We start from the raw sequence: 19,564 nt of genomic DNA on the forward strand, positions 1-19,564 counted from the left end.
TTATTGTGAAAGCAAAGCATTATTCATTTTAATTGTGATCTTATGTAAGGACATTTTTGGTACATGATGAGCCCTATTTACGTTTAGGCTTGACGTGAAACAGGTTCATCAGAAAATCCAGAACATTTTGTATGGTTTTTCTGGAGGAGATAGCAAAAATGATGCACAAAATATTGACAGGAAGCTTACAAATCTCTAAACTAAGTAGGAAAAGCTCAATCCAATGAAACTAAATACCTTAGAAATTGAATCTACACAGCTACAAATGCAATACCACAAATGTGGGTAGCACTGATGCAGAGAATTCAATTCTCTATTTCCTTGAAGAAAAGGAACAGTACGTGTATAATGACATAGGAATACTGCAATATTTAGTTCCCATAGCAGCAAGATACATCTAACACATTACATTTAGAAATACCAGAACAATTTTCAATTTTCAACCCCCCAAAAAAGCTTTCATATAAAACAATAGTTATTCTAGAATCTCCCACAGCTTGACAAAATTAATTTCAGAAAGGTCAACTTACCAACTCTATTACTTCTACATTTCGAACTGATGGGTCAGGCGCCACCTCTGGCCAATTAGATAATTCCAGGTACCCAGTAGCTTTAGTGTTGAGAGTATGAGATAAAGTGCCAAGCTGGAAATGATCCCTATCTATTAAAATAGAGGAAAATATAAAATAAACAATATGAACTGTATATAACAGAGAATAGTCCTAATCAGAGCTCAAGGTAATTGGCATATTACCTCAAATGTCAAGGAATAAATATAAACTAGGAAGCTCTTCATAGGTCAAAAAACTGATTTCAGTCCATAGATTACAATAATCTCCCCCATAATGGTCAATAAAAAAGCTAATCAGTCAGTGTGTTTAGAGGTGTTGCTCTGATATGTAGCTTCTCTAAAAATTACTTTACTGTGAATATTAAGAATGACAGCACAGTTAAACAATCCATATACATGTCTTGCCACAAACACATTCAGAATTTTAATAGTTTTCTACAAAACTGAACTGCTTTTTATCGCTTTACAACAATTAAATAAGAAACAATATGAAAACCAAAGTATATAATCATTTGATGCCCACTGTAATGGCTATAAAATTACTCCTTTAAAAATCTGGGGAAAATAAGTCAACTTCCATTTTTGAAAAGCAAATGTGAACATAAAGGGATATTTTTATGAAATAATTCTACCTAGAAGAGCTTATGTTAGGGTACACAAAACACTTAATTAGTAACATATTCAACTATTAAGGTGAATTATATACTACTTATTAAATGAAGCTATTTAAAACAGAGATGACGTCAATGTCTGCAAGAACACAGCTTTTATCTATCAAATTGTTTAGTAAGAATAAAAATAAAATCACAAGATTGAAATTATTCAGGTAAATAAGGTCTATAAAAATATAAACTTTAAAGCTTGCTCTGGAGAACAGATGAATGAGTAGAAAGCACAGTGTTCTTATACATTAATATACACTAACCATTTATAACCTCTAAAAGATAAATTTGAAATATGTTAGAAATGGGACATAATGTCATATTTTTTTAGGTAACATATATTTTGCAATTACATTCTGATTATAATACCTTTAAAAGGAGACTCAAGCAGTGGTGCGGGTTTCTGCGCCAGGAATATTTTTTTGGCGTATTTACTTAAAGCTCCACTCTTCTCATTCGGAACAATAAGCTGCCTAATAAATCTTGTACGGTCTCTGATGTCGTAGTTTTGATCATACTTGCCGAGATTTAATATGTACTGGGTAAGCAATTTTGTCTGTTGGAAAAAAAGAGAACAAGATGAGAATACTGTTATTTATGATTATTGATAACTCTGGATAAACATATTTAAAGAGGTAATAAAAATGAATGGTTATGTCAAACAAATGTTGTTCCATAGGGAATATGCATTTCTAACACTGCAAATGGAATTCTGAAGCCAAAGCACATGTCCTCTTCAGTATTGGGGAGGTGAATGCTGAGTACTGAGAAGCAGCCATGTGCTAGATTATTAAACTGCTGAAGTGGAAAGAAAGGCATCATTAAAAAAATAATCATATATGGCAAACCCGCTGAAGGGTCTACGTGAGAATAATGAATGTGGAAATACAACTAAAAACATGGCACTCAAAACTTAATCGGAAAAATATGCAGGACATCAAAACATCAGAGAGTATTAGGGGGCTGGCAAACTGCTTCTCCTGAGGTGTGTTTTATGAAGAGATACTGTCCCTGGCATAAGCAGTGTCTGCACTCTGACTGCACTCAGTTACTTTACCCTGAATTATGACCCATTAAAGCAGACACATGAATCACTGAACTGGATTACTGCAAATTATTTGCAGTGCATTTAGCTGTTACTTTTTCATAAAAGCAAGCTGCTGATGCCCTCTAAAAACTAGGATAAAAGACTCCTTCCATTTTTTTCCCCATGTTGCTTATAGCCTCTAGTAATATTGGTCATTTATTTATTTAGGTTAGGGAACAACTTATTATAGTAGCTTTTACACTGTAATAAGATTTTCTAAGTCAATTTTTGAATGTACTACATTAACATACATTGAGATAATTTTAATAATAATAATTAAACCAAAACGGAAATGTTCACAAAATAGGTTTGTGTTTTAAACTCCAGTTATTTTATTGAAAAAGCATAATTTTAATTTAGGTTACACACATACAACTGTAACTATAAATTAAAGAGGATTCATAATACATAAAAAATAAACATCTACATTAGAACATTTTATAGACATTAGAAATGGATAAAAAATAAAATCAATCAAGCCAGGCAGAACTAAAGATAGTTCTATAACAATAAGTCAAAGCACAGGAATGGTCTGGTAAATTCACGATATTAATTCGTTAAGATAATTGATTTGGATAGAAAGCAACCTTCTTTCAGTAACAATCTATTTAAAAACCATTAACCTAGTTTTAATAAAGTAGAATGATAAAAATACAAAGGAAAAATGTTAATAGAGCTATTCTGAATTTGGTTACCAACAATGGCTATCCACTAATTACTAGACCATGTTGGTTCAACTACAGGTAAGAAATACTCTATGATTCATTGTTCTTATTTTCACCATGCCCGCAGTGAATGGAAGTTCCTGGGTCGGGGATTGAACCTGTGCCACAGCTGCAAGTCGGGCCACTGCAGTGAAAATGTCAGATTGTTAACCTACTGAACTATAAGAGAACTCCCTATGACTCATTTTTAAAGTCAATTAGCAAAATATTCACCAAATGAGTAATACAGATCAAAAAGAAGTGCGGCACACTGGACTGCGCAATCAACGTGCTGGGATAACCTGGGAAATACACCTAACCATTAGTTTTCTTAAACGCAGAGTGAGAATTTAAACTAGGTTAACTCCAAAGTCTGAGTGTTGAGATTTAGAATACGTAACTAAAATAAATCAGAAAAAGCAAATAAGCCTGTTCATTGCAGTAATTTTTTAAGCTAGTGCAGTGATCCAGTTTGCTTTTATTTTTGATTTCTGAAATTTTTAGAAAATTTAATTATTTCAATATATTAATAGACACTACTGAGAGTTAGGATTTTTTTTTTTTTCCCACCGTACAGCATGGGGACCAAGTTACACACACATACACATAAGTAAGTATGTGTAAGTAACACGACGTAAGTATCTAGACAGTTCCCAGGGCTACACAGCAGGATCTCATTGTAAATCCATTCCAAGAGCAATAGTCTGCATTCATTAACCCCAAGCTCCCGATCCCTCCCACTCCCTCTCTCTCCTCCCGGGCAGCCACAAGTCTATCCTCCAAGTTCATGATTTTCTTTTTTGTAGAAGGAAATTTTAAGTAACTAAACTTATGAAGATTTTACACTATGTATTTATTACCTGTAAAACAGGTAACTAGAATTATGTAATTTTACACTATGTAATTTTATACTATGTGTTTATTATACTTCTGTATACACTGTATTCATTAGATTTTACATAGATATTATTATATATATTACATGTATATTTAGTATACATAGTTATATTTTACACATGTTTATTATGTAAATATACAGAGTATGTTTTACGCTGTATTTATTAGCTTTAAAATGTTTTATTATATTGGTGAATTACAAAACAGTTCTCTCAAAGGTGTATATTCAAAAATAAGTCTTTTTTAAAAAGATGAAAGCATATCTACATCCAATGATGCATTAAAAACATAAGCAGAAGAATTATTCATATACTTAGTTTCTTAGTTATGTCATATCTCTAAAATCAAGTCATTGGTATTTATCTGGAGAAGGTACTTTTATATGGTCTTATTTTAGTTTTTTTTTTTTTTTAAATAGGATTGTCTACAATCTTCTCTAACACTGAATTTTATGATCACTAATTATGCAACTTACTCTTCTCTATAGAACGTAATATTTTAAATGGAGAAAAAGTCCTCTTCACAGTTTGAATAATCTGGTAAGCACAGAGAAAATTCTGTGGAATAAAGGATATTCTCAATGCCTTCTTTTATACTAAAAACTGTAAATATTTCAGGCTATAAATTTCAGGCTAGATATTTAACATTCTTCGCCTCCATTTAATGAAACTATTTTTATGAAATAAAACTTTAAAATAATTCTCTATACTTTAAAAAGATACTTCACCAAATTTAGATACTGCAAAACCAACTGCCTTTTCAATTGCATTTCATTTTAATAAAAATTATAAACTTAACAAAAACAGGAGCTCCATCAAAAAAGTCTTTTCCATAGTTTTGAGATACTGCAATGACTGAACTTCTAAAAAAAAAAAAATTAGCTCTTATCACTTAATCTGTTCAGTTGCTCTCTTATTTTTACAGGGATACATTTCAGTGTCTTCCTGTTTGCAAGATTTGTTTCCAAGAATTGTTATTTGCTAAAATTTTCAAAAGCTAAAGGTTTTGGCACTCTCTTTGGTAATATATTTGATCTTAGCCAAAAGGCTGAGAAGCGAGAGCATTTATTTGGTAAACACTTCAAAATTTCCAAATGATTTTGAATAAAAATCTAACCAATATGCAAAAGTTTCACTCACTCTATTCTCCCCACCCCACTCTCCAACCCTAGGCAAAAAAGCCAATATGGAACACAGGCTAATTTACATAGCAGTTTTTTTACAAAATCACATTTAAAAATCTGGCTGGTCACATGTAGCAGAGCTGCGTATGGGAATTATGTGCTGCCATGCCCAGGTATGCTTTTTCAATACTAGCTTCATCACAAGAATCCTGTAGTTCAGTTAAACTACACATATCAAATATCAGTAAATCTGACCATTATAGTTTTATCTCAAATGGCTGAACAAGCAGAGTGAGTCTGCATGCAGCATAACCAATTCCCAAAATATTTCTGTCCCATAGTTTTCTTAATTTAATAACAACATTGAAATTACCAGGACAACATCCATTCAATGAAAAAGAGTAATTTTATCATCCATGTTTGGGGCTTTTAAATTTACAACAGCATTTTACAGTGATTTTGAAAGAATAAACTTTCAAAAGCTTTACTTTGATTCCATTTACACTGACAGAACATACGTACAAAAGCTCTGAGTAAAAATGGTCTAACTATTATTGGAATTAATTGATTTCCTGTTGAAAAACCAGCATCATTTAGGTCCTTTTTCTGCTAATGGAGCCAATACATTAACCATTATTGCTTCATTCTTCATATGTGCAAAAGAAAACTTGGAATAAAAAAATGAACAAAATTCAATTTAAAAAAAGTTATTTGATCTATATGAGATTATGTTTCACAGTGAGATATGTAAACACATTCGGCACATGCATATATTTAACTGTCATCTTGAGGCACAATCTTGCTAAAATGATTCCTAACTTTTCAGCTGACTCTATTTCAGGAGATAGGGCTTCTCTTCTGGTTACTGTGTGGTCAGTGATATCACTACGATTCTCAGGGTGGAAGATAAACGCTGATAAATATTCCGTGCGTGCTACATAATAATAAAAAAATTCAGTAATTCATTCTTCATTAAATACATATTTCCATTTTTAACAATTTTTTGCTCCTGGATTTTTAACAAGATAAAAAAAAGAACTTTCAAATAATAAAATAAATAGGTTTTAGATGTACGGTTCACAATAAATGACAAAACTACTGTAGTGAGAGTGCTCTGACCACTCTCTTCAATAATCTATATATAGCAAGACTGTTCTAACTCCTGTGCATATTTTGCCTACATATGACTTCCCATGTCTTCCCCTGACTCCATCCATTTGACAGCTAGGAGCTTCATGATTTGCACAGGACATGAGAGAACTTGCTGGTATATCACGTTACCATCAGATAAAACACTACAACACTCATGTCACCATCACTGAAAAGCGAAGGATTTAGCATTTCATCCCTGCCTCATAAGAGCACACTTCATTTTATCAGCACACATCCTACAGGCTGCTCTAAAAGGGAGAGGTTAGTCATGCTGCATCTCAAAAGGCTTGGGAGGAGTTCCCATCATGGCTCAGTGGTTAACAAACCTTACTAGTATCCATGAGGACATGGGTTCAATCACTGGCCTTGCTCAGTGGGTTAAGGATCCGGTGTTGCCGTGAGCTGTGGTGTAGGTTTCAGACATAGCTAGGATCTTGCGCTGCTGTAGCTGTGGTGTAGGCCGGCAGCTACAGCTCTGATTCGACCCCTGGCCTGGGAACCTCCACATGCTGCCGGTGTGGCCCTAAAAAGACAAAAAAAAAAAACCCAAAAGGCTTGGGAAAAGAAAAAGTCTTTCTGATTTAAATGTTTCTTTCTTTCTTTCCTTTTTTTTGTTGTTTTTTTTCCTTTTCTAGGGCCATTTCTGTGGCATATGGAGATTCCCAGGCTAGGGGTCTAATTGGAGCCGTAGCCACCGGCCTACACCAGAGCCACAGCAACACCAGATCTGGGCCTTGTCTGCAACCTACACCACAGCTTATGGCAACACCAGATCCTTAACCCACTGAGTGAGGCCAAGGATAGAACCCGCAACCTCATGGTTCCTAGTCGGACTCGTTAACCACTGTGCCACGACAGGAACTCCAATGTTTCATATTTTAAAATGCTATCCAGACACTATTTACACTAATTACTTTCTCTCTGGATTAACTCTAAATCACTGTGACATGGGAAAAATGAATTTGGGGGAATGTTATGTAAATATTAAGAAATCCATTAGTTTTTTAAAAAAACTTCTCAAAATTTGAGGATCATATTTCTATATAAATACTCTGACAAGTGATAATCTGGTAAATATTTGTCCAAACAATAGTCTTCTACAAATATTATATATACACAGAGGTTAGGACAAAATAATAAAAAAGGTCTCTTAAAATATAGTCCTAAAATCAGTTTAGATATACTATTAAGTTTAAGGAATATAAAAAAGTATACAAAACTCAGCATTTAAAATTGGTTCCTCATAGCTGTAATTTTTAAATGGAAGTATACTGGCAAATGTGTTTGGTAACTGAAGGAAAGCTACATAGGATTCTTTTTTTTTTTTTTTTTTGTCTTTTAGGGCGGCACTCGCAGCAGGAAGTTCCCAGGCTAGGTGTTGAATTGAAGCTGTAGCTGCTGGCCTGAAGCACAGCCACAGCAATGCAGGATCCAAGCCATGTCTGCGAGCTACACCACAGTTTGCAGCAACTCTGGATCCATAACCCACTGAGTAAGGCCAGGGATCAAACCTGTGTCCTCATGGATACTAGTCGGGTTCATCACCCACTGAGCCACGATGGGAACTCCTACAAAGAATTCTTAACATACACCAGAGGCAACTATAGGCAGGGGTACTGTTCTAGCTAATCAATTTCATCGTTTCATGAATAAATGAAATTTTTTAATTAAAATTTTTTATTGACTCAATTCTATAGTGCTTAACAATTTTACAAGTTTCACATAGATGATTTCAGATAATCCTATAATAACTACCCCCACAACCCCTATATTACTCCTCACAACCTTTCTCTTGCCAGTAGTACCCATTAGTTTGTACTCTATATCTGTAGTTCTCTTTTTTGTTTTATTCACTAGTTTGTTGTATTTTTAAAACTCCACACATAAGTGATATCATACAATATTTGTCTTTCTCCATCTGACGTATTTCACTTAGCATAGTGCTCTCCAAATCCATGTTGCTGCAGATGGCAAAATTTTCAACCTTTTATTTGGCTGAGTAGTATTCCACTGTATATACATATACCACATCTTCTTTATCCATTAATCTGTTGATGGACACTTAGGTTACTTTCATAACTTGGCAACTGTAAATAATGCTGCTATGAATATTGGGGTGCATTATCTGTTCAAATCAGTGTTCTGGGTTGGTTTTTTTTTGTCGTCTTTTTTTTGGATACATATCTAAGAAAAGAATTGCTTAGTCATGTGGTGGTTTTACTTTTAGGTTTTTGAGAAACTTCCATGCTGTTTTCCATAGAGGCTGCACCAATTTACATTCCCACCAACAGGGTATAAAGGTTCCCTTTTCTCTATATCCTTGCCAAGATGTGTTGTGTTCTTTTTGATGATAGCCACTTTGAAAGGTGTGAAGTGACATTTCACTGTGGTTTTGAGTTGTATTTCCCTGATGATTAGTGATGGTGAACATTTTTCCCTATGCCTGTTGGCCACCTACATTTCCTCTTGGAAAAATGTCTATTCAGTTCTTCTGCCCATTTTTTAATTGGGTTGTTTGGGTGGGGTTGTTTTTGTTTTTTGATGTTGAGTTGTATGAACTGTTTATTTGTGTTGGTTATTAACTCCTTCTTGGTCATATCATTTGCTGTTTTAAAACATTTTCTCCCATTCAGTAGGTTGTCTTTTCACCTTGTTCACAGTTTCCTTTGCTGTGCAAAAGCTTTTAAGTTTAATTAGGCCCCACTTCTTTATTTTTGCTTTTGTTTCTTTCGCTTTAGGAGAGAGATTCAAAAAATATGGCTGTGATTTATGTCAAAGAGTGTTCTGCCTACGTTTTTCCTTTAGGAGTTTTACAGTATCCAGTCTTACATTTAGGTCTTTAATCCATTTTGAGTTTATTTCTGTATATGCTGTTAGAGAATGTTCTTTTCATTCTTTAACATGTAGCTGGTTCAGTTTTTCCAGCACCACTTATTGAAGAGACTGTATTTTCTCTATTGTATTCTTTCCTCCATTGTCACGTATTGCCCATAAGTATGGATTTATTTCTGGGCTCTCTATCCTGTTCCATTGATCTTTGTGTCTATTTCTGTGCAAGTACCATATTGTTTTGATTACTGCAGCTCTGTCATACAATATGAAGTCAGGGAGAGTGATTCCTCCAGCTTCTTCTTTCTCAAAGATTGTTTTGGCTATGTGGGGTCTTTTGTGTTTCCACACAAATTTTGAAATTATTTTTCCTAGTTCTTTTTCACAACATTCTGTGAAAAATGCTTTAGGTATTTTGATAAGGATTGCACTGAATCTATAGACTGTCTTGGGTAGTATGATCATTTTAACAATATTAATTCTTCCAATCCAAAAACACAGTGTATCTTTCCATCTGTTTCTGTCATCTTCAGTTTCTTTCATCAGTGTCATAGTTTCTGAAGTATAGGTCTTTTATCGCCATAGGTGGTTTATTCCTAGGTATTTTATTCTTTGTGAGGTAATGATAAAATGGGTTCGTTTTCATAATTTCTCTCATAGATTATTGTTAGTGCATAGAAATGCAACAGATTTAAAAATATTTAACAGTATCCAAATTTCTGTCAACTTGGTAGATTTTTCTTTTATATGCTATATTTACCTGACTTTTTCAATGCCAAGAAAAAATATCCAAAGGGTAGATATGTCACTGCACAGAGCCTAAACCCTTTTTGCTAAGACATGTCAAAGGGACTGAGGTAGATTTCTCCAAAGACCTGAACCACAAGGCAAGAGAGACAACTTCAAGATGGATTCCCAAAACATCAGTGTGATATATGAAATTTTTCAATAAGAATCAAAAAGTGAATCTGTAAGGTGATACAAAGAAAATACAAGTACTAAGAATATCAATGACAAAAAAAAAAAAAAAAGGAGTTCCCGTAGTGGCGCAGTGGTTAACGAATGCTACTAGGAACCACGAGGTTGCGTGTTCGATCCCTGCCCTTGCTCAGTGGGTCAAGGTTCCGGTGTTGCCGTGGGCTGCGGTGTAGGTCGCAGACGTGGCTCGGATCCTGCGTTGCTGTGGCTCTGGCGTAGGCTGGCAGCTACAGCTCTGATTCGACCCCTAGCCTGGGAACCTCCATATGCTGCAGGAGCGGCCCAAGAAATGGCAAAAAGACAAAAAGACAAAAAGACAAAAAAAAAAAAAAGAATATTGATGAAGCACTTTCTTTCTGAAAAGCAGAAAAGTACAAATGTAACTCTCTTATAGAAAATAAGATAGGATTAAAATAAATGAACTAGATCTACACATCTTAATATTTTAAAAACTTGTTATGAGGTGAAAAGGTTTAACTGTAAAAATATACATAAAGTAGAATACTACTTATTCAAAATTTCAAAACACAGAAAATAATAAAATATATGGCTTATAGATACATAATCACATAATAACAATACAAAATATGCATGGTTACAACACATCAACAATATAACAGCGGTTACTAATGCGGAAGTAAGAAAAGTGTGAATAGGAACTTGGGGGTTTAGCTCTACCTGATACATTCCTTAAAAGAAAGAATATGGCAAACACACTGCCTTATAGTGGTACAGATATAGGCATACCTTGGAGATACTGTGGGTTTGGTTCCACATTACCTCAATACAGCGAATCACACAAATTTTTTGGTCTCCCAGTGCATATAAAATCTATGTTTATGGTAGTCTATTAAGTGTATAAAAACATTATGTCTAAAAAAAACAATGTACAAACTTTATAATTTAAAATCTTTTATTGGAGTTCCCTTACGGTACAGCAGCTTAAGGATCTGGTGTCACTGCGGCAGCTTGGATTGCTGCTGTGGCGTGAATTCGATCCTTGGCCTGGGAACTCTTGCATGCTGCAGGCATGGCCAAAAAAAAAAAAATCTTTTATTGCTAAAAACTGTTAACCATCATCTGAGGCTTCAATGAGTCTCAGCAGTAAAATCAAAGATCACTGATCACAGATCACAACATAATAACAAAAAAGGTTGAAATATTTCTAAGAATCACCAAAATGTGACACAGAAGCATGAAGTGAGCAAATGCCATTGGAAAAATGGTGTCAACATACTTGTATGACACAGAGTTGCCACAAACTTTCAATTTATAAAAAACACAGTATTTGTGAAGCACAATAAAGCAAGGTATGCCTGTATATGTATGTACTTATGCTAATTTGTTCTTTTCTATAGGCCTTAAATACTTTTTAATTAAAAATAAAAATATAACCTAAGTGAAACATTAACTTATGTTACTTACCGCTACATTTAAAAGATGATACACTGTTAGAGAAAGTTTAAAGACAGATGTACATTTTATTAATTTTTAATTGTTATTAATTAGCTTCATCAAATCTTAGCTTTCTGTCTCAGACCTTAGTAGAAAATTTCAAGGAAGTCACACTAAATTTTTATACCACATCTTTAGAAATGTAGGGTTTTAGCAACTTCAACTGGTTTCAAAGTCCTTCAACATTTTTTCCCTGAACAACAGTGAAATTACTCTACCTGTAAGAATATTCTAACAGTTTTTATTCTGGATACGCATATAAAAATTTTTTTCTCTTCAAAAACACCAAAGAGGAATTTTAGCATGTTTTTCTCAGTTTGATAAACCCAAATGGGATGTTTTTTGTAATGAAAATAGATTTTAGTTCCTTTACTATAAATAATAACACTCTCTAAGAAAAATCTAACATTTGGTTAACAGTGTAAACTAGGGTTGCAAAAAAGCAGGTTTTAATTCAGTTGGTGAAATAGGGTCAATTTGGGCATAAAGGAAATTTTGTGTTTGTTTTTGTATAACTTCATCAGCAAGAAACAAAATGTAAAGGTAGAAAGATGCACTCAGGTGACCTAGGCTTTGTAGAAATGAAGAAATATACCCACCTCAAACATCTACCTCAAATCATCACATGTGTTATAGGCTATACTTAGCCTCATTTTGGCACTACCGTTTTTCCATTCAATATCAAGACTGACATTCCTTCCACCATTTAACTCATATATACAACTGCTACAACAAACATTTCAAAAGAAAGCCTCAGGACTTTTTCAAAGTAAAGAGCTATATTCATTGTAGTATTTATGTATTTCTTAACCATTTAACCTGTGTAAAACTATGCCCGTTTTTAATCAAGTTTTTTCTGCCCTTTTTATGTGTCACCAACCAATTTTTTGAGGTGTTGAACTTCTGGATCCCTCTTTCCAGCACTCCTTGTGTTTTCATCATGTAGTTTTGTAAAGTGCAATGATTTTTTGGGGGGGGACATTTATGTTGCATTATAAATAACCTATTATAAGTTTCATTTAATAATTAGAAAACTAAGTCTTGAGTAGATTGTATAATCCGTCCAACACTATGTAGTTGATAAGTGCCAAACAGGAAGCCAGAGAGTCCAACATTAGCACCTGTACTCTGAATCACCACCTGCCTCCCTTGTAGTTGACATTAAATAGTTTTATGGTAGTCAACACACAGTTAAACTGTTTTCCAAAACTTCCATCTGAAAGAGCCGTTAAGTCAGTAAATGAAAGTTTACAGAAGAAGTTCACCTTAAAAGTCTTAATCATAAGGCAATAGTTTGTTTTTTTTTTTTTTAACTGTATGTGCAGCTCTCTATATGGAAGGAAAAAAACCCTAAAATGTTAAAAAATATGTAATACTAAAGATAGACAAGAAGATGATTTTCTTAGGTACTGTATTTCTCAGTTCTAGAACTTCCATTTGATTATTTTTTACAGTTTCTATTTCTCTGCTGAGAGTTCTTATCTTTTCAGCCATTGTGAGTACATTTTCCTTTACGTCATCAACCAGTTATAAAAACTGCTTTAAAATTTTACTTTTAAATTTCCACATCTCGGCCATCTGAAAGTTGGTTTTTGTTGGTGCTGTTTTTTCCTGAAAATTGATTATATTTTCCTGACATTCTTTGTCATTAGCATGGTAAAATACACATAAGATTTATCACTGCCACCGTTTTTAAGTGTATAGTTCAGTGGGATTAAGTACATTCACAGTGTTATGCAAACATCACCACCATCAATCTCTGAAAATTTTTAAATCTTCACAAATTAAAATTCTATACCCATTATACAATAATTTTCTGTTCTAGTTCTTCTGCTGAATAATTTGGGATTTATCTTGGACATTATGAATGTTGTATTGCAGAGATCCTGGACATTGCTATAAAGTAGTGATTTTTGTTTGTTTGTGCTCGATTGTTTGAACAGGCAATTAACCACGTTGGTTTCAAAGTACAAACTTTGTCTCTTTAGTGCTGCTCAAATTCCAGTTCACCTCCTTTATTATTAACTGTGTTGCTCTCAGGCTGCCTACATTGGCTCTCTCCTTCCTAGAATTCTTCAAAACTTTCCAGGACCTTTGGTAGTAGTTTCCTCGAACCCTGTCTTCTACTTTTAACAGGCAGGAAGGACTTCAGGTTTCCTTTTGGAGTTTCAGCCTGTGTGCATAGTACAACTACAGCCTGAACTCAGAATAAAAGTCATAAAAATGGGAAAATCACTCTGTGCCACTGTCTTCTTTCAAGTGTCAATTCCCTTTCAGAAGGTTCTCACTTTTATTTACTCTTTTGAGACCCGATGCAGCTGCTTTTTTTTTTCTCCAGAGTTTACAGTTGTTCAGTACGAGTTCACTTAACCATACCAAAAGGAGATTGTTAACTAAGTTTTTAATCTTTTTTACATGTAAAAACATTTCGAGATATTAAAAAAGTTCCCTTTTCAATTATTCCTCAGGCATACAAATGAACATAATGTGCTAGATCTTATAAAAATCAGTGTAGACATCCTCTATAACTAAATGATGCAATAAGAATCCTAAAAAGGCTCATTGAGAGATCTAGGCCACAGGAAATTCAGATCCACAAATAAATTTGGGACTTCATAGAAAACCAGGCTTTGCATACTGTGGCCTGGTCCCCTTAGTCCAGTTTTTTTTTTATTTTTTATTTTTTTATTTTACTTTAAGAGGAATGCTTCATTTTATCTAGAAGTTGCTAACCACAATTTTTATTGAGGAAGAAATACCAGAAGGCTGTCTTGGCTATCTTCTAGAGGTTCTTGTGCTCAGACTATAAGAGATGTAGCCCCCTGGCCCATGATCTGTTAGGAAAGGACCAGAGTAGTACTATGGCCAGGGCACCCTCTGCTCCTCAGATGCCTTGCTGAGTTCCAAGTTCTGTGCCCATGTTTCTAGGCTGTGGCCTGACCTGTAGACTCACAAGAAGGGTGAGGCCTCACAGTCTGGTCTTCTGAAGTGGCCCCATGGGGTAAGTCTGCATACTTGCAGGCAGAGCAGCAGGACAGATGTGCTAATTAGTGTCACAGGTTGGTGTCCCTGCTTGGAAAGAGCTTACTGGGGCAGATCTACACAACTGTGGGCTGCTAATGCTACCAGGGAGATGAGGGCATCACTAAGCTCCTCTTGAAGGGTTGCATGTTCCCTGAGGGCCAGGCTTGGGTCCAAGCCTCTTCATCAGGTTTCCACTGAAAGAGTTCTGCCAGCTCCCCCATGTCTCCCACCAAGGCCAGGAGGAGATTCCAAGGATGGTGGAACAGGTCCCAGTCTCATTCAGAGCAAACTCAGGAGGGAGCAGTGGATATCCTTGAGCATGAGTTCTGAGCTGAAGCTGAGGGGGCTGGCAGCAGCAGTGCCCTTTACCCCCGCCTCCAAGTCCCTAAGCATCTCCCAACTCGCAGACAGGCTGAGCACAGTGCTGTAGCCCCAAATGCCCGGGAGAACCCCTAGTTCAGTGTTACAGATGGCTAAAATAAATACATATAAAAATTTTTTATATTTAGGTGAAAGCAATCATTTTAGTCTCCGTCTCATATCCAATGGATTATGCATCACACAACTGAAAACACTGTCAAGTTGATGACACCTAAAAATCAGTCTTTAATGCTAATTTTCACTTATGAATTCTCACAAACTCCATTTCTTCAGAAATGAGAAACTGGAGAACACAACACGATCTTACAGAATATAACATGCATCTATTTTTATATTTACTCATTTAAAAATGAGTTGTTTAATTATGTTTGCATCAGCTGGTGGTCGAATCTATTGTGGTTATCTTTAAGTATCATTCTAAAATGCACAATACAGGCAGTGCCCATGTGGCTCCAGTGCCTTTAGGATCCAGTCTTGTCACTGCAGTGGCTCAGGTCACTGCTGTGGTGCAGGTTTGATCCCTGGCCTGGGAACTTCTGCATGCCACAGGTGTGGACAAAAAATAAAATACACAATACAACACTTCAGAAGCTGAGCTCCACAACTCCAATGAATAATACAGTTCAAGAAAAAAAAAAAACATGAGTGCAAAGTATATGATCTTCAAATTCATTGAATAAAAAGATCTGGAATACACTCTACAACTTCTGAACACAGAGTACTATATTCCGTGATTAGTTATTTACAGCTACAAAGAGGATGACCAAGGACAGAGAGTTCAATTGGTTTGTTTAAGACATAATGACTTCGGTCTTGATTAACATACTAATTTTTATTACTTTTCTTTTATGATAAGCTATAATCTAGATATATTAGAGTAGCCAAATCATTGCTATGACGGAGAGTCCTAACAATCATAACACTTGAGGTGTTATGCTGACTTTCATGATACTGCTTGGATTTAGTGAAAACAGTGAGTGTTGGGATAAAACAGTGTTTCTACCAATAAACAAACAACTCAACAGAAAACACAAGTTTTCTCTCTTTTACTCAGTTTTTAAAAAATAACTCATCGCATGAATTAATCTATACTTGGAAATGATAAACTTAATTCCTTTCAAAGATTGACTTAGAATGTAAAGACAGAATCTCAATCACAGAAATAGGCTCAAAGTATTTGCAACATTCTGTACACCAAAAAAGCTTTAATAATACAACTCATATCACAATTAGGGATGAAGACAATCCAAAAGCATAGAGAACCTGAGGAGTCACCCTGAGGATTCTGAGCGCCAGTGTCAGTGGACTACAGTGAATGAGGCCTATGGGTAGGCAGAGAAGGTACAAAAGAGAGACACATAGCAAATACAGAAAAACAGAGACAAACACTGATAGAAGAGGAAGGAGAGAATGATAGAGACATCAGGCTTCGATAGATGGGTGTGGGGTGGTATGTGAAGGGTGTTACAGATATCTAGGCAGAGAGAGTTTTAGAGAAGAAAGGGGACAAGAACAGACAAAGAGAGGAAAATAGAGGGGGTAAAAATCATAAAGGCTAATAAGCAGGAGTCAGAGTCAGAAAAATTAAGGAGAAACAGGGACAAGACACAGAGCATAAAGCCTACCAGGAGCCTAGCTGCAAATGAGCAAGCATCCTTTTCAGGCTCACTGATCAGATTATGTCCTCCACCTATGGAGAAGAGCTATTCAGATACAGAAAGAATAATGAAAAGGATCCTATTTATACATAGAGGTGATTCTATGTATTGTATACACAGAGGCTATTCCTCTTACCAACAGTTTCTTAAAGTCAACTGACTTAAAAAATGAATATTCTAAATTGCAAATCTGGTCCATGATACTACCACTAAAAAATATGTAATGGTTTCCCCTTCACCTGGAGGACAAGGTCCATAGCACTTGCCACTCCAAGTCCTAGCCTCGCCTACCTTTCTAGATTCAACTTTAAGTTTCCTGAATGCACCAAGCTGTTTCAGGACTAGCCCCTTGCTCTCCTCTTTCCTTATTCCATATAGGAAAACACTCTTTAAGGGCCCTTCCTCAAGGTTCTTATCCTTTATGAAACTTTCTCTGACCTCTCTCCTCTTTCTATTTTAAACTTTCAATAACTTTCTCCTCTGGAGTTCCACTGTATCACAATACTTCTATTACAGCACTTACCACATACTATTTCATTTTTTAAAAATACATTTTTCTCCTCTACTGGACCAGAATGTCATCTCTTTATACCACTACCATCTAAATTAAAGAAAAAGGCACCTAGTAATTGCTGAATGGACAGACTAATATATGAACAGACCATAGCCGCATTATCAGTGCAAAGAGGAAAGTAGATTTCACATAGGCAGACTAAGAATTAGTTTCTTACCTGTCTGGAGTTGGTTAAATACAATTTCGCTCCCAGATTTAAAATCTGCAGTTTTACCAGATCATCTTCACTGGTGAAGCTTTTAGCCATCTTCCTCAAAACATCAGGGGCAATTATAGGAACTCGTTCACAGTTTTCTCCAATTAGCCAAAGAATACTTGCTCTAGCCACAGGAACCTGATATTAGAAATAAATTACATATAATTATACACAAATATTACAAATAAAGTAACCATCCTCTCCTTAATATTAACATAGAAAAAGCTTTAAATATTGTTAAAAGTTTTACATCTATTACTGAATTTAATGTATACCCAGGAAGTGTGCCTGTATTTACGGATTTTCTTCAGTTACCAGAAAATCTCATTAAAACTGATTTCAGAAATAATGCTTAGAAAAAATTTGTAAAGGAAAGAGCACTGATATAGAATATTGCTTCTATCAGAGATCTGCAAATCCTTGGGCCAAATGTGTCCAGCGATGCCCATCTGTTTACGTGTATCATTGTTGCTTCTCCCATGCTATAACAGCAGAGGTGAGTAGTTACAAAAACCATAAAGCTGAAAAAACTTACTTATCTAGCAACTTACAGAAAAAGTCTGCCAAGCCGTGCTCTAGGGTACTGACTCACAAACCTCAATGCCTACAAAAATCATCTAAGGTTATCATGACATTTTTCACAGAACTAGAACAAACAATCCAACAATTAAATGGAACCACAAAAGACCGAGAATTGCCAAACCAATTCTGAGGAACAAAAACCAAGCAGGAGGCATAACTTCAGGCAATATTACAGAGCCACAGTCATCAACACAGTGTGGTACTGGTACCAAAACAGACATATGGTCCAATGGAACAGAATGGAGAACCCAGAAATAAACCCAGACACCTACGGTCAATTAATCTTTGACAAAGGAGGCAAGAACATACAATGGGAAAAGAACAGTCTTTTCAGCAAGTATTGCTGGGAAACCCGGGAAGCTGCATGCAAATCAGTGAAACCAGAACGCACCCTCACACCATGCACAAAAATAAACTCAAAATGGCTGAAAGACTTAAATATAAGACAAGAGGCCATCAAACTCCTGGAAGAGAACACAGGCAAAACATTCTCTGACGTCCACCTTACGAATATTTTCTCAGGTGAGTCTCCTAAAGCAACAGAAATAAGAGCAAAAACAAACCAATGGGACCTAATCAAACTGATAAGCTTTTGCACACCAGAAAGCAAACAAAAAGACAACCTACAGAATGGGAGAAAATACTTTCAAAGGATGCAACTGACAAGGGCTTAATCTCTAGAATATATAAGCAACTTATACAACTCAAAAGCAAAAAAGCCAACAACCCAATGGAAAAATGGGCAAAAAACCTGAACAGACATTTTTCCAAGGAAGATATATAGATGGCCAAAAAGCATATGAAACAGTGCTCAACATCTCTGATTAATGGAGAAATGCAGAGAAAATCATGGACTTGGAGAATAGACTTGTGGTTGCCGAGGGGGAGGAGGAAGGAGTGGGGTGCGTGGGGTTAATAGATACAAACTTTGGAATGGATTAGCAATGAGATCCTGCTGTGTAGCACTGGGAATTATGTCTAGTTCTTTATGATGCAGCATGAGAATGAGAGAAAATAGAATGTGTACATGTATGTATAACTGGGTCACCATGCCATACAGTAGAAAAAAAATTGTATTGGGGAAATAACTATTAAAAATTAATAATAACAAAAAATTAAAAAATAAAAATCATCTAGGGTTATTACTAAAGCTCTAAGGTTCTGGTATCAAGACAGTAATTCTGTAAAGGAGCCCAGGAACCCACATTTCATGAGACATCACAAATAATTCCTGAGACAGGTGTTCTGCAAACTATATTTAGAGAATCCATGGCTAACACACAAAAAGGAATAGACCCTTTAAAGACTATGATTTCAAATCACAACTGTTACTGCCCTCTGTGTAGCTGTATCACAGCACTGGAAATAAATAAAACTGATAACATCATCAAGGCCTGCTTACAAAATCATGAATGTTAGGTCTATTATCTGGTCATCAACAAAAGAAAAAGGAATAAGGTAAATTTGTCCCATATTGCATTTTGGCATTATATATTTTTTTAATAAAGCACATTTCCATGTAATTTGTTTCTTAAAAATAAATGCTTTGCTATAAATTGGAAACCTTCCACCAGCACCATTAAGACCAACATTTTATTTGGAGTATGCAAATTAGTTTTATTACTATTTGTTTATTTGTATCCTCCCTTATTCCAAAAGGAATTTGAATGGGTATGTAAATTAGTTTCTGT

The 19,564-nt window shown here is 35.2% G+C and overlaps 1 protein-coding gene across 3 annotated transcripts in view; it reads right to left on the reverse strand.

The window, feature by feature from the left end:
• Positions 1–19,564, reverse strand: part of AP3B1 (adaptor related protein complex 3 subunit beta 1) — a 256,686-nt gene that overhangs the window by 100,112 nt on the left and 137,010 nt on the right. For all 3 annotated transcript variants that reach the window (XR_007134506.1, XM_047778162.1, XM_047778163.1), the window contains exons 15-17: positions 17,253–17,429; positions 1,603–1,789; positions 531–661 (exon numbers count right to left, since the gene is read on the reverse strand). Coding sequence is in view for 2 of the 3 variants with exons in the window: in XM_047778162.1 (XP_047634118.1) it covers positions 531–661; positions 1,603–1,789; positions 17,253–17,429 (495 nt within the window). In the remaining variant the exon portion in view is untranslated. The remainder of the gene's footprint in view (positions 1–530; positions 662–1,602; positions 1,790–17,252; positions 17,430–19,564) is intronic.

The sequence above is a fragment of the Phacochoerus africanus genome, chromosome 4 (assembly GCF_016906955.1).
Source record: "Phacochoerus africanus isolate WHEZ1 chromosome 4, ROS_Pafr_v1, whole genome shotgun sequence".
Taxonomy (NCBI): domain Eukaryota; kingdom Metazoa; phylum Chordata; class Mammalia; order Artiodactyla; family Suidae; genus Phacochoerus; species Phacochoerus africanus.